Source organism: Lutra lutra, chromosome 6 (genome assembly GCF_902655055.1).
Source record: "Lutra lutra chromosome 6, mLutLut1.2, whole genome shotgun sequence".
Classification (NCBI taxonomy): domain Eukaryota; kingdom Metazoa; phylum Chordata; class Mammalia; order Carnivora; family Mustelidae; genus Lutra; species Lutra lutra.
The window spans coordinates 139,521,251-139,536,358 of NC_062283.1; the positions used below are offsets into that span (position 1 = coordinate 139,521,251).

A 15,108-nucleotide genomic window follows, 5' to 3' on the forward strand; every position below is an offset into this window, starting at 1 on the left:
TAAGTTAATAGTGAGCAAAAGAACCCATGACTCTGTATCCATATGACATTAGATTCTTAGTAATGTTTTATCAGTATTTGTCATGATAGACAGTAAGATGTTTAAAATGTATGACATTTTTGGTTTTTACAAAAATGAGGAAATTTCTGGCTTAGCATTTTGGTGAGCCACTGGAGAATTGCTGTTACCTGGCTAAGTTATCCCATTCTGTAGTAAATTTTTCTAAGAACACTTCGACAACATTCATACAGTCATGGTAATTTCTCGTTCTCTGAAGATCCTCTTCCCTTTGCAAGCACAGATTGTTCGACTGATGACACAGATCTAACCACTGGTCATTTAAGTGACTTATTTCCTTGTGTTCAGGAGACTCCTGATTCTTGGTTAACTTATTCACCCTTTCTGTAATAGCGGTCACGGATGCCTGTTTGCACTGTAGCTTCTTAACAAAATCCTGAAGGAAAACAACAACAACATAAATGATGTGTAATAACCACCCCTCCATCCAATAAATAACAGAGACATAGACATAATACTTCCAAATACTTCAAGTATCTGAAGACTGTATAATGAATGGGTCATGAGGGACAAAGAGAAAGTCTAAAAATCATACCTCTTTATGAATACATATTTTCAGGCATCTAAGAATCAAAGGGTAACTATGATATTTTCCTTTACTTCCTATACTTTGAAAAGTATAAAGAAAACTGATAAATGTGAAACAATACTATAGTCATTAAGAAAAAAAAAGGTAGAAAAAAAATATTGCCCTAGTTTTCTAAAAATGTTTAAAGTTTATTTCTCTTTTGAGAAAAAAAATCTAATTTATCTCTATTCTTTTTTCTGGATATGTGAACTATATTCCCGTAGAAAATATACTGGCTATCACGGGAAAAACAAATCTTGAAGTTTGTTAGATATCTGGTACAACTTCCAATCAAGTTAATATAATTTAAATAATTTTCTATTACATTTAAGCTGTGTGTAAATATATAATATAAATTCTATTTTTTTACATTTAAAATGATATATCAATACAATTTGACAGCTTAGGTAGATTTAATTAATTGGTATTTATAGCTCTACAGCTTTAGCAATATTGTGATGAAAACTTAGTAAATAATAAGGCTTCGTGTTTGTTTAATGGAAACGTCTTCTTGCTCTGTAGGCTTAAACCACAATCCCTTTGTTCAGAAACAAACTACAGAGTGAATGTCCTTTGATCAAAGCAGCTACTTGGAGCTCCAAGAAAATACTTGAATGTTTACTTTCTCATCTGTCCTTTCCTGGCACCCAGTGAAGGTTGCTCTGATTCTCATTCCTTAAATAGCTATACTGATGTGGAAGGATCGGCGGTCACATACCGGTTGTAGTCTCCTTCATCTCCCCTGGAGACCCGTTAATTCCTACCTTCACTTGGGAAACCATGTTCTGTGCAATGTTGAGCTCCAGTTCTGAGTGTCTCCTCTTCATATTCTGTAGTTGCTGATCTGCATCCTGGAGGTAAATCCAAAGCTCAGCCTTCATGTGCTTGATCTCTCCCCAGCCCTGAGTCAAGTTCTGTGCCTGGGCAAGTCTTTGTTCAATCTTAAGAGAACACAGAGGCAAGACTTAGCGGCAATAGACAGAAACATTAGGTTTAATGAATCATATGTGTCATCCTTCAGGCCGTCCATGCACACAGGCCAACATACCTGTGCACGTGTGACGTATATGCACACATCACATACACACATACTCTGTAATAATCCAAAATGAGTTCTTTGTTTGCTTGAAGAAAAGCAGATTTTCTTTTTCTATTTATATTTTCTAAAGACTTTATTTTTTTGCATTTTATTTTATTTTTTTCAGTATTATATTTTCTGAAGACTTTAAATGTCGAAGACTTAGGCCATGTGATTTGAATTAGTTGGGAAGCTCTAGAAGTTTTAACAATTTATTAAGTCAGAGCTGCCTTACCCGTTTTTTATATTGGGCATTTTAGGAGACACATCTGCTTGGCTGACTCATGAATCTGGTTTTGGGCTTAATTAGAAAAGACTAATATTGTTCTCTAGTGTGCATTAGTCAATACTTACAAAACACCGAATAATGAATGCTCTGGGTATATTTTTAGATCAGCTTCATTGGTTTTCAAAACCATATAATTTATTTCAATAAATAATTTCTCTAAAAAAATAAATGAATTATATCATCTTTCATAAGGATTTAAAGAGAGATTTGCTTTAGTAATATAAAAGTAGAAAAAAAAACAACCCTATATTATTTTAATATTTACATTATTGAATTATTTAATTTCTTCAATACTTTTTCCCTTTATGTTCTTTTACTATTTGGTGAATACTCAGTCAATTAAATATCAAAACCAAGGTTTTTGTTTGTTTTTTTTTCTAAACCTGAACGTGTTGCCTTGACAAGCTGAAGGCAGCACGGGCCAACACTTGAGCCGGATGCTGCCATCTGCTGTGGGTAAGTGCTGTGAACTCCTCACAACCTTCTTCCACTGAGCCCAGATACAGCTTCAGGATCTTTCTCAACACCACCCTTAGGCACTGCCGGTGGATTAGGAAGGTCCTGACGGATGGCATGCTCTCTGCCATCCCTAATATAAAGCAAGAATTAGGAACCATATTTATATAAAGTATTACCTAAAGAAAAAGTTGGAATAAAAAAGAATTAAAACATGAGTGGAAAAATCAGAAAAGAGGAAGAGAGAATGGTAATCAAGGAGAAAACAGGAGGTGATGATTGGCAGCTCCGTGGAACTCAAAGTACCAGTTCGGTGGCATCAGTACCATCAGTGTGCTTACTTTCTGTGACTTACTTGAAACTCAAATATCTATTTACTATAATGGCTGTGGGAGCAGCACGGAAAGAATAATCCAAGGAGATATTTTCTGTCCCATCTAGCATCAGGCAAGAGGACATAATAATACAGACAAATCCAATGTGATGTTTTAAACTTTTTACCATTTGCTCTGTTTGTTGAATGTCTTTTGCTGTGGCTTTCACTGAAGAGTTTGACAAGTCACACATGGAGCAAAGGAGATCCAAGTAAGTCCTTGCCTGTTCCTGCAAAGCTCTGAAGTGTTTGACCTGGAAAAAAAAAAAAAACAAACAAACAAACCAAAACCAAACAAACTTGTCAGAGTGAAAGAGAAACATGCTATTTTTAGATAGCAAATATTTGCACCATTTGTAGTATTCAGTTGACATTTCAAAGATAACCTTGTCATGCTCCATATTTTCACCCTTGTTATAAATGACACACATTAGTGACTTGCAGGAAGGCATTAGAAACACACCGGCAGGGACCCATTTGTCCTGCAGCTGCTTCTCAGTGTAGTTAGTCTGTGGGGTCCAGGAAGGGGAACACCCAAGGAACTTCTATAACCTTTCCAGATTCCCTGCTCCCATTCTAGCGTATTTTTCCATTTCAGAGAAAGGCTCAGTAGCCTGCCCTGGCCTGCTTCTTCACATGGTTTTGCACATTCTGGAGACAGAAGGGAAAAGGTCATTGTGCATTTGTAGACTTCACTGGAGTTTGGGAAAAACGCAGATGGCTGGGCTCTTTTTCTCTGCAGAAAGTTCGCGTAGTGCTCTTCCCTTTCCATAACCCCAAGAAAGGCTGGTACAGGTGGATCTTCACACACAGAAACACAGAGAGGTGTGTTTCTGTGAAGACGCTCTCGGTGTATGCAAGCTCTATGGTAGACACTGGCACAAAGGAGTACCCCAAACGAATCCCTTGTTTCCATGGAGCTTGGATTCTTATGAGAGAGACAAATAATATGCGAACACATAAACATGCAGTGCAATGTTTGGCAGTGAGAAATACCATGTAGCAGAATAAAGGGAAGTAACTATGATGAAAAGGCACTGTTACTTTGGAAAGAATGTGCCTCCAAGACCTCTCTGAGGAACAGGACTGAATCTGGGAGGGAGCAAATCATACCATGGGGTGAGAAGGGGACAGCCGGTGCAAAGACCTGAGGCTGGGGCAGAGTGACCCAGTAGGAGCAAAGGTCAAAGAGGTGGGGGGGAATCCATGGACTACCTTACAGGGGAGTTGACCATACATCTGAGTTTGTTGGGTTCATTCATCTACGCCTTTTTGACCTCAGAACTCCTGACATTTGAAGCCAAATAAATCTTTGCTGGGGGTGCTGTCCTGATCACTGCAGGGTGCTCAGCTGTTTCCCTGGCTGATACTAAGAGCATGCCCACCCCTCCCAGGGGTGACAAACAAAACTGTTTTCCGACATTGACCACCCTTCCTTTCTGTTTACAAATCATGCGCATTGCGGTATGACATTTGAATTTCTTCATAACTTTCAGAAATAAGCATACTTGGAATCATCACTTTACACATGAAACCACTGAGGCTCAGAGAAATTAAGTGACGTACCCATGGTCACCCGCTGAGTACTTATTAGAGTTGAAGTCTCGGTCATAGAGCCCATGCTCTTTCTACAGGCTGACCATCGGTATTGGGTCCATCTTCCGAGCTAGAACATGCACTTGACTAGAGTCAAGCTCAGAACATGCACTGTTTCTGCATGGCCTACCAGCTCAGCATAGTTTGCACATTTTTAAATAGAGAAAAAAATCAAATTCCCTAACAGGTGAAGATTGTCGAATTTCAGTGTCCATAAGATGTCTTACTGGAACATAGCCATGCTCATCTGTTTCTGTATTATCTAAAGCAGAGACCCCAAGGCCCATAAAGCCTCAAATTATTTACTATCTGGCTCCTTTAAAAAAAAAAAAAAAAGTAAATGTGCTGTACTTGAAACAGAGGGTTCTCTTCTCTGGGAACCAACATTCCACAGCTCAGATGCAGACTGGGTTCCCAGGACAAGCACTGCCTTCCCCGAAAAGACATTAAAGCAGCTTTTCTGTCCTCACATGTATGTATATGTATATATATGTATACTTTTGTATACTTTTATGCCCTCAGGTGCTTGGCTCTAATCAAGTGCATGTTCTAGCTAGGAAGAACCTTATGTATACTTTTATGCCCTCAGGAGCCAGCACACATGTGGCACTAATAAGTACTCAAGACAATTTCACTGAATGAATGAATTACAGTATAATATAAATTTCAGGAGTCTACTACCTGCTTCACGGCTTCTGCCCTGCTAAGAGGTGGATGCTGGCTTGGCTGTAGATCTGGCTGGATGGCAGACAGCCAGGCCTGGCACTGCTGCACCGTGTCCTGTCGGCTAACGTGCTTCTGAAGTTCATGTTCCAAACTCTGGTACACCTGAGACAAAACAATCATGCTGTCGTTATGAGAGTGTTAAAAAAAAAAAAAATCTCTGCTGATCTCTATAAAGATCACCAGATGCCAGTGAAACACGCGGTCGAGTACATGAATTTCCCCCGCAGGACTCCCCGGTACCATATACCTATCTAAGGAGTTTGCATAAGTTCCAAAATGTTGCGAAGCTCAGTGACCATCTACAATGTATAATTTCTCAACCCACATGTTATAATGTAATAGCCTGATTAGGGGAAGAGAATATGGGCAGGGTTAATGTTACTGTAGAAATGTGTTAGAATAATGACATCTTTGAAGTAAATTATCAGACATAAATCAGAGGTTTTTCAGTCCCCAACCCCCATGGTATAATTATTGCACTTTTTATCAAACCTAGAAACTAAACATAAGGATAAAATACCATATCCTGAAAAGGTAACTGATACTTCCCTAACTGAAATGCTTCTGCTTTAAGAATATGGTCAAATTGGAACTAAACTATCCCACAGGGAAAAGGATAGTTGAATGCCCTCGTTTCATTTTAAAGCTGTGTTCCAGAATAACAATGATCCAGAATAATCGAAATATTTTCTAGTATGTCTATTCAATTAATTAATCCTCAATCAGCCAATCAATTTCCATTTTATCCATAGACATATGTGAAACTATTTTGTGTCTCCTTGAAATCAATGTGAAATTTACCTATAATGTTTTTCTGAGCAAACTATTTTATTTTATAAAAGAGGAAGAAAGAAAGAAAAAAGAAGGAAATTAAGTTAGCCTGGGTTTTTATTAAGACAAGTGAAACAGTAATCGATTCTGCTTCTGTCTTCTATGAAACTCATCATCTTCATCTGATAATTGGTACTGTCTCTTATTTATTCTTATTCTAGCAGAAATAAAAATAAAGTAAGGTGTTTTGTTCTCTTCATCATTTTTACTCACTTTAATTATGAGGTTCTGATTATGTTCTTAGAATTTCATCTGTTTTTTAAAAATTTATTTTTAAGCTACGTGTTTGTCTTTTGAACATTGACTCATTTTTTAAAAAATTTACAAAATCCTTAATATGCAGAAAATGCTTACTACAAAGTGTTCAAAATCGTCTCTGTTGGAGGAGAGCACTAAGTAGCTCTTCGCCTCTGTGTCATCATTTTCAATTATCTGTTAGATTTACTTTGTCCCTCCTTCCTTCTCCTTTTTTAAAAATTCAAATTCAATTAATTAACATATAGCATATTATTGGCTTCAGAGGTAGCGGTCAGTGACCCATCAGTCTTATGTAACACCCAGTGCTCATTATGTCATGTGCCCTCCTTAATGCCCATCACCCAGTAACCCCATTCCCCACCCCTCTCCACTGCTCTTTTTTCTTAACTTTTCAAAAGTGAATTTTTCAAGTCTGGGAAGTCAACTAGCGTCACCCAGCTTTTTTTTTTTTTTTTTTTTTTTTCAAATCATGATGAAGAACAGAGAATTTTTCCCATGTCACATGTACATCTCTACTTCTTACTGGTTAGCCCAACAATAAAAATACAGGGACTTTTTACAGAGCCACTTAAAAATTCTAAAATAATAAAAAACGATTCACATATTTTACCCAATTTTTGTTAGAAGTGTAATTCTTATTCATCTTAGACTTATTTCTGTAACATTAGGAATTCCATTTTTGTGGAAGTACACCCATTACATTATAACTCAAATTTGGTACTAATTCCATCCAGTTGCTATGTGAATTCATAAAAATACTAAATTTGAGTAGCACTTAGGCAGCACAGAGTTAAACAGAAACTAATTATTGTAAAAAACACTACAGAATAAACTTACTTGGGTGTTGGAGAATAAATGGCAAATTAGAAATACTAATAGTGTGCGAATAAAAACAAAACAAAATTTTAAAAAATTTTCATACCCAATCTATGAAATAAAGGGATTAGGTAAAACTGAGTATCTGAAACTCAACACTTCATCATATCCACCAAATGTATGATAGTTCTCATGTCCACAGGGAAACTATGAAACCTATCCTCTTATTTCCTGTCTGGACAAACAATAAAACTAACCGAAAAACTGAAAATCAAAGGTATATTTAAAAACCTCCACATTGTACAGAATTCCTCCTTAATTCATCATTGTTGCAGAATGTTCCAGGGGTGCTCACCCTCTGAGCTGTACTGCAGATAGCTGAGTAACTGTCCCTTGTGCCCTGCAGATGACCATGCACATTTTGTTTTAGTTTTGCTTGAAGGTGGTCTGCACACTGGCTGATCAAATTGTCACCTTTAATTTTAAGGTTGTTCAAACGGTCTTCAAAGCCAGCAATGTCTTCCATCATTGCCTGCAGAAATGAAAGAAATACAGAGTCTTCAAAATTCCATTTTCAGTAACAAATTTTTAAGTAACAAATTTATCAAAGTTTTTTTAAGTAACAAATTTATCAAAGTTTAAAATCAGTACTTTCACTGTTTAATGATGTGTTTAAAGAATTTTGTAATTTGTCTTGATTACCATATTAACAAACAAAAAAATGTATGTATTCAGGGATACTCTAATGGGAAGAATTATTGAGTTTAATGGATGAGCTTATATAGGGGTAATGTAGTTACCATTAAGACCAGAGTGAATTCATGACTGATCTCAGATATAGTTACAGAGATATCTGTTCCATGGTATTATTAACAGCAAAAAGGATGTTCATATATTTTTTAGCTCTATAAATTATAATTCTGGTATAATTTATACCTAAAATAATCTAATTACTATTTAACCTAATTTAATAATATTTAATTTATCTAATAATACAATATCTCACTGATATATTAATCTAATATCTAATTAGTAATTTATATCATACCTAACTTACATTGAATAGTATTTATACTAATAAAAATAATATTTACCATGCAACATTTTTTAAGCACCTGGTATAGTCCGGGAATTATATACATCCCTGATAAATGTATATTATTATCTTCATTTTACAGATAAGGAAACGGAAGCAGAGAGAGGTTATATAACATGCTCAAAGTCATACAACTAGAAAATGTCAGAGCCCCAGCCTCTGGACCCGGGGCTGTCTGACTCCAGCTCGTACATACCACTAACTCCTCACACGATCTCTAGTGAGCACTCTCACAGACCCCTTAGAGTGGGGAATCGACTTTTTAAATCAAGCTTTAATTTCTTAATGCTATACAATACTAATATAAGTGGCACATTCCAACATAAGATTTCTTGGGTTGATAGATCAGTACATTTAAGAGAAACTCTAGTGGTCCCCAGCAGCTCACGGTCCGTCACTTTTTGCGATGGTGCTGGGATAACAGTTATCATATATCCACCATATGGAAAAGAACCATTTGTCTTTGAGCTGTTACAGAACTACCACATCACAAGGGGACTGAGGGCATTTCCTTAATGCCTAATAGAATACACTGTATAGTTAACTTTTCTATTCGTATTTGCTAAATAAAATTTCCTCCTACATGTAAGGATTCCTGAAGCCTAGAGAAAGCTTAGAAAGCCTGGCTGTCCTAAGATACACTAGAGTGTCACCACATCAGGACTACAATTCAGTTTCCCATTAAGGTAACCAAAACTACTCCAAAAAATTATCACCATATGACCTCTGTCATCTGGCACATATAATTACTACAAATATATGTTAACAAAGCAAAGAACTCTGCATATCAGCATCATACTTTGTGGCTTACAAAATGCTTTCATGCACATCATCACCTGTGATCACCACAACAGCTGTGTGACGGGGCTGCTCTCATCATTGCTCTTTACAGAACAGAAAAAGGAGGAGACTCAGAGAGGTGATGTTCCCTTAGCTAGGAACCACAGAGTCTGTCTAGAATCCGCCTTTCCGATTACTCTCCCTGTATCTTATCTTTGGCTACACTTTTCTAAAATACAGATAATCTCTTCCTCTGATAAATTACTTTATAGAGATTAAATTCTGTGGGGGAAAAGAAAAAACTGTTAGCTGGGAAAAATGCCACAATGTGTTCAGAAGTTGAATGCCAGGATTTAACTCTTGTTCCTTCACTGAAATGTGGAATTCAGCAATTCTCAGTTATCAGATGTTCTTGAGACTGTGACCTGATTCTTTAAGTACAGTCATTGTGAATGAGAGATGGGCTCCCTCTCTCTCTCTCTCTCTCTCTCTCTCACACACACACACACACACACACACACACACACACACACACACACACACGGGCATAGCTACTAAAACCACACTGCATTCTTCAGCTCTTTAGAGAGGAGGCGTACCTTGTGGTGGGCCAGTTGCTGGGTAATTGTCTCAAGACTGCTCGTCTCCATGAGGTCAGGCGCCACCAGTCTGCCCGACATCTGCAGCAGCCACTTCTCTACTTCTTGGAGCTCACTGTTATAATCTTCGTGGTCTCTGACTTTCGCCTCGAGGCTGCAGACGTGCTCCTGTGAAGCCAGGTACCCATTACAGATGAATTTCAAGCCAAAAATCTACTCAGAACTGTTTTATATTTTTAAAAACTCCATGCAACTCATAGGGTAGGTACAGCCATGTATTTCAAAAAATTACTAGGAACAGGAAAAACATAAGGAATCATCATGCCATTTAAAATGATGATCTGAATAAAAGGAAAAAGACTGACTCATACCAGCCCTTAATTTTCTGATTAAAAAAAAAAAAAAAAAAGGCAAGACCCCTTTCTGACAAAAAAAAAAAAAAAAAAGCACATTTTTACTGAATATCTGTTCTCTCCTTACCTTCCCTGCACCACAGAGGTCCTTGTAATCACCTTGAAGCTTATCTATTTCATCCTTTAAAGTGACGTCCTGCACGAGCTCCAGGAGAGCCTCCCCCTTCTCTCTCACTGATCTGACGGAGGGCTCATGGGACAGCACCACTTGCTGAAGTGACTTGAAGTACGAAGAGGAAAAAAAAAAAGAGCCAGTTCATTCATCTGCGCGATCGAGGTGAATATATGCCTATGTCCGTGCCACGTGCGAGACGACCTACCTCAGCTCCGATGTATATTTTATAAATAGGTATTAGAGACTAATTTTTATGGCTACTAAAGTTTTAAAATACAGAGTAAGAGCAACGCATCGAACAGCCCCCTTCTCGTGTGGAGAGGGATGCACGGGAAAGAATAACCTTTGGCTAAATTTAACCTAGCTCATGTTTCTGGCTTCCACCTCATTTCTTCCACCCGGGAAAGAAAACTCAACACAAAAGGGAGTGAGGTGATGTCGTTTGATGCCGAGTTCATGAAGTTAATAGCAGCTTGAAACGGATGTGAAGTTAGAGAGACAGGTTCCAGCTGCAACATCGCTGTGATAGGTTAAAAGTGCTATTTAAATATAACAAAAACTCAGTCGGTGGGGAAAGCGGGCAAAGTAGTTGTGATCTTATGTGGCACCATCAAAGACGTATATACTGCTACCCTTGGTGAAAACAAACAAACAAATAAGCAAAAAACCCCAAAACAATGAGGGATAGGAATAGACATATTGGCTAGAGGAGGGAAAAGCTTCCAACATGAAAAGCTCCAAGGTAAACCATCACACTTTAATTCTTAAAAAATATTGCTAGGGGCACCTGGATGGCTCAGTGGGTTAAGGCTCTGCCTTCGGCTCAGGTCATGATCTCAGGGTCCTGGGATCGAGACCCGCATCGGGCTCCCTGCTTAGCAGGGAGCCTGCTTCCCCACCTCTCTCTGCCTGTCTCTCTGCCTACTTGTGATCTCTCTCTTTCTCTGTCAAATAAATAAATAAAGTCTTAAAAAAATATTGCTAATAATTCCACAAATTCTTTCAAAGATTTGAGCAGGTAAAATCTCTCTCTCTACACACATATATATCTACAATCATGTCACCATTTATTCTTTCAAAAATTTATTTTTTTAAAGATTTTGTTATCTATTTGACAGACAGAGATCACAGGTAGGCAGGGAGGCAGGCACAGAGAGAGGGGAAAGCAGGCTCCCTGCTGAGCAGAGAGCCCAATGCGGGGCTCGATCCCACGACCCTGAGATCATGACCTGAGCCGAAGGCAGAGGCCGTAACCCACTGAGCCACCCAGGCGCCCCCAAAATTAATTTCTAAGATGTTTAGCTACAGCTGGTTAATTAGAGTTTCTTTTCTTAAAAATATAGTATCTCATTTTCAATTCACCATAGGTCAGCTTATAGGCATTGGTACCAAAAGATGAAGGAAAGACTCTACGTGAAAGGCAAAGAATGGACAGGAGTGAGATCCTGATGCTGGGAAGACGTATCTGCAGCAGCCCTGTGCCTGAGTCAGAGTGTAGAACAGATCTCCATTTATTGATACAATCTTTGAATATCAGGCAAATATGATTCCCGAATGGAAAACTAAGTCTGACGTAGCATACCTAGACAAATAAATCTACATCACACACACCAGTAGGATGGACAAGTTAAGGATATTTTCTAACACCCACTCCGGGTAGACACCCACCAGAAGTCACGTTCCTCCCGAGTGCTGCCTTTGTGCGGGAACTTCCCACCCATGCGTCAACGAGTAACAGCACACTACCTTATATTTTGATAACTGAGCTTTTTTCTCATATAATTCCATTTTGGGTTCTTCGGGAGCGTGTAGGATCTCTTGATATTCTGATATCCACTGAGTTAGTGCTTTGTATTTATCTGAGAACTCCTTTCCCAAGAGAAGGCCTTTCTCCAGAGTCAGGTGCTCTTTCCGGACAGCACTGGTCAGTTCCTTCAACTGCTCCATGTGCTCCTGGATCTCTTTCCTTAATGTCTCTGCCTCGCCGTCCTCCAAGTATTTGAGAGCCCTCTCTCCTTTCTCTCGGGCTGACTTCAGCAAACCATGGCCTTTCTCCATGTCTTTTAGCAAACCCTGAGGAAGAGAGTGAGCAGGAAGCAAAAGGGGAGTTAGCATTTCTCTCCTTTTTAAAAAAAGGCTTTCAAGTCCCCATTCTCGAGTTTCCCCTTAAGACATGTTCTTGGAGTTTTATGAAGAGGTTATCTGCCAGGAAGCAGAATCTTCTTTTCTTTATTTAAGATAGGTTTGAACAAGTCTTCATCAATATGTCATTTCCAAATCAGAGAACATGATGTTCTTTTCATCTCATACTCATTCTCATCTCATCTCATGACTAAATTCTCATTTAGTATTCCTAAAGATCTGAGTAAAAACTCTTTTGTTAATACGTGGTGCCAGGAATCAGAGATAATTTTTTTTCTCCTAATATTTAAGTGTCAGACTGGAATTCAGACATAAGCAACCAAGTCTAAGTTATTCAGATGACATCACATCATAAGTAACTGAAAGCCAGCTTTTAGCCTTACAGAGATTATGACTTAGTATTTGGAGTGAAGCATGAGCCACAGACCATCACTCATCCGGGGGCAGGGATAAACATTCATGCCCACAACGCCTGCATGAAGGAATGGAACAGCAGTGTGGAAAAAAGGCTGAGAGACAAGTCCCATGTTTGCACACCTACCTCCAACATCTTCATTTTTTTCCCCATCATCGCTTTATCTACCCTGTCAATTTTGGTGGCTACATTCTTGAAGTTTTTATGAGTAGAGCTGTACCACTCAGAATAGGAACTAAGGGATAATTCTGATTCCTCCAAACTCTGAATCTCTTCCTCCAAGAATTTTATTTGTTCCTTTAAAAGGAAAAAAAGAATCAGACAGTAAATTACAGACCTATAGCAGTGCGTTTCTTGATAAATGTGTGTCTTCACCAGAAGTTAATGCGAGGGAGAACATTCGCTGGTGAAATTTGCTGGCCTGTAGCCCACTCACCAGCACTTGAAGAAGAAGGGCCTGGTATCTGGAAGTCAGCTGGGTGGCCTGGCAGCCCACTCGGCTGCTCCCGTGGCTCTCATCCAGCATCTCCTGAGCTCTGGCTCCCACTTCCTCAACTTCGTCTTTGTATGCGGTGACTTCTTCATGGCACTTCTGAAATGACAGAAACGTGACAGGAACAGGATCAATCTTAGGCCTAACTGTGTTGGGCAAAGATATATATATATATCTATACATATAGATATATATATATATCTTCTTAATAGGAAATGATTTTTACTGTAGGTTCAGAATTTATTTATTCTGAGATACAATTCTGGAAAACATACCATATATAACCTTCATGAAAAATTATAGCACTATGATAAAAACTGTACACTTCTTATTTGGGCACTATTCTGTATATACTGAACTTATTACAAGAAAAAAGTGTAAAAATATATAAAATCAGTGGCTCCTGGGTGGCTCAGTGGGTTAAGCCTCTGCCTTCAGCTCAGGTCATGATCCCAGATCTCTGCTCAGCGGGGAGTCTGCTTCCCCCTCTCTCTCTGCCTGCCTCTCTGCCTACTTGTGATCTTTGTCAAATAAATAAATAAAATTTAGAAAAAAAATAAAAAATATATAAAATCACCCTAATAGGAAATGATGTCAGTGTATGTTTAGAATATATTTGAGATATAATTTTGAAAATGTGTCTTGTATAACCTTTATGAAAAATTGTATTATAATAACATGATAAAAAGTATTGTTTATGAGTTTGAATATTTTTCTATATATATTACACTGGTTTAAAACTTGAAAAAAAAAGAGTGGCATAGGAGCACTGTGTGTGGTACAAAAACAACGAACACTGTTATGCTGAAAATAAATTTAAAAAATGATAAAAAAAAAAAAGAGTGGCATACATTGTTGTATTTTCTGTTAGATAAATCTTAAAGTAGATGAATATGGATAAGAAATTCCAAAAGCCTGGGGCACCTGGGTGGCTCAGTTGGTTAAGTGTCTTCCTTCACCTCAGGTCATGATCCCAGAGTTCTGGGACTGAGCCCTGCATCAGGCTCCCTGCGCCGTAGTGCGGAGTCTCCTTTTCCCTCTCCCTCTGCCCCTCCCCCTGCTCATGTATACGTTTTCTCTCTCAAATAAATAAAATCTTTAAAAAAAAATTGTAAAGGCCTAAGCATTATTTTTATCATGCCTACTGAATTTGCATAAAAGTTAGTAAAAAACTAATTATCAAGTATTATTTCAATGTACTACATTAGATCCATTTCATATCAGAACAATAAACTTAAATGATTTCAATACTAGCATTCATGCATCTTTACAAAACAAGGTAATAGGGTATGGGAAATGCAAAATACAAAAAATACAAAGTACTTCATTAAATTACATCTTATTAAAGACTAATTTAAGATTCTATTTAGTACTTGCTGTCAAAGAACGTTCTATACAGTAATTCTTTGTTAGAAGCAGAAAGAGATTTTGCAAAATGTAAATCTTAGACAAAAAGTTACTAAATATTTCAATGAAACAAACTGCAAGGTCACTGTTGCTTTAACAAAGATGGAGAATTTGCGGGAGTTGTACCTTCATCTGATGTAACTGCATCTCCTTGGCCGCCCGGCTGGACTGACGTCCTGTCCTGACACTTATTTTGCTCTCCAGCACTTTGAGCCCCTTATCTACTTGCTGATACTTTTGTTCCATGAGCCTCAATTTGTTGACTACATTATTGAACTGAGTCCGGGTCTCCGACAGTCTCTGCTGGTAGGCCTGCCAGTCCTGCCGGAGAGACTCTAAAGCCCGGTCCTCGGTCTGGGGAATGCCCGACGGTATCACCTCCTCTCTGGCGTGCAGCGCCGAATTCAACAGGGCCTGCCCCTCTGCACAACACACCTGCAGCTCCTGCAAGGGAAAGGGGAAAGGTACGGCTGTCACACCGCATTCGTAGTTCACACCTGCACGAGTTATCATGTCTCACCCAAGTCACCTGTGCCAGCCTGAGCTCCACCTTAGACAAGAATTATTTTATTCTGTCTT

General features: G+C 38.4%; 1 protein-coding gene across 1 annotated transcript in view; it reads right to left on the bottom strand.

Annotated features, from left to right (window-relative positions):
• The window catches only part of SYNE1 (spectrin repeat containing nuclear envelope protein 1), a 472,480-nt gene that overhangs the window by 194,117 nt on the left and 263,255 nt on the right, over positions 1–15,108 (bottom strand). Inside the window, 11 exon segments of the mRNA XM_047733936.1 lie at positions 189–454; positions 1,411–1,587; positions 2,971–3,096; positions 5,120–5,266; positions 7,425–7,601; positions 9,545–9,712; positions 10,025–10,177; positions 11,819–12,145; positions 12,756–12,926; positions 13,066–13,221; positions 14,656–14,973. Of these exon segments, the coding sequence (XP_047589892.1) occupies positions 189–454; positions 1,411–1,587; positions 2,971–3,096; positions 5,120–5,266; positions 7,425–7,601; positions 9,545–9,712; positions 10,025–10,177; positions 11,819–12,145; positions 12,756–12,926; positions 13,066–13,221; positions 14,656–14,973 (2,186 nt within the window).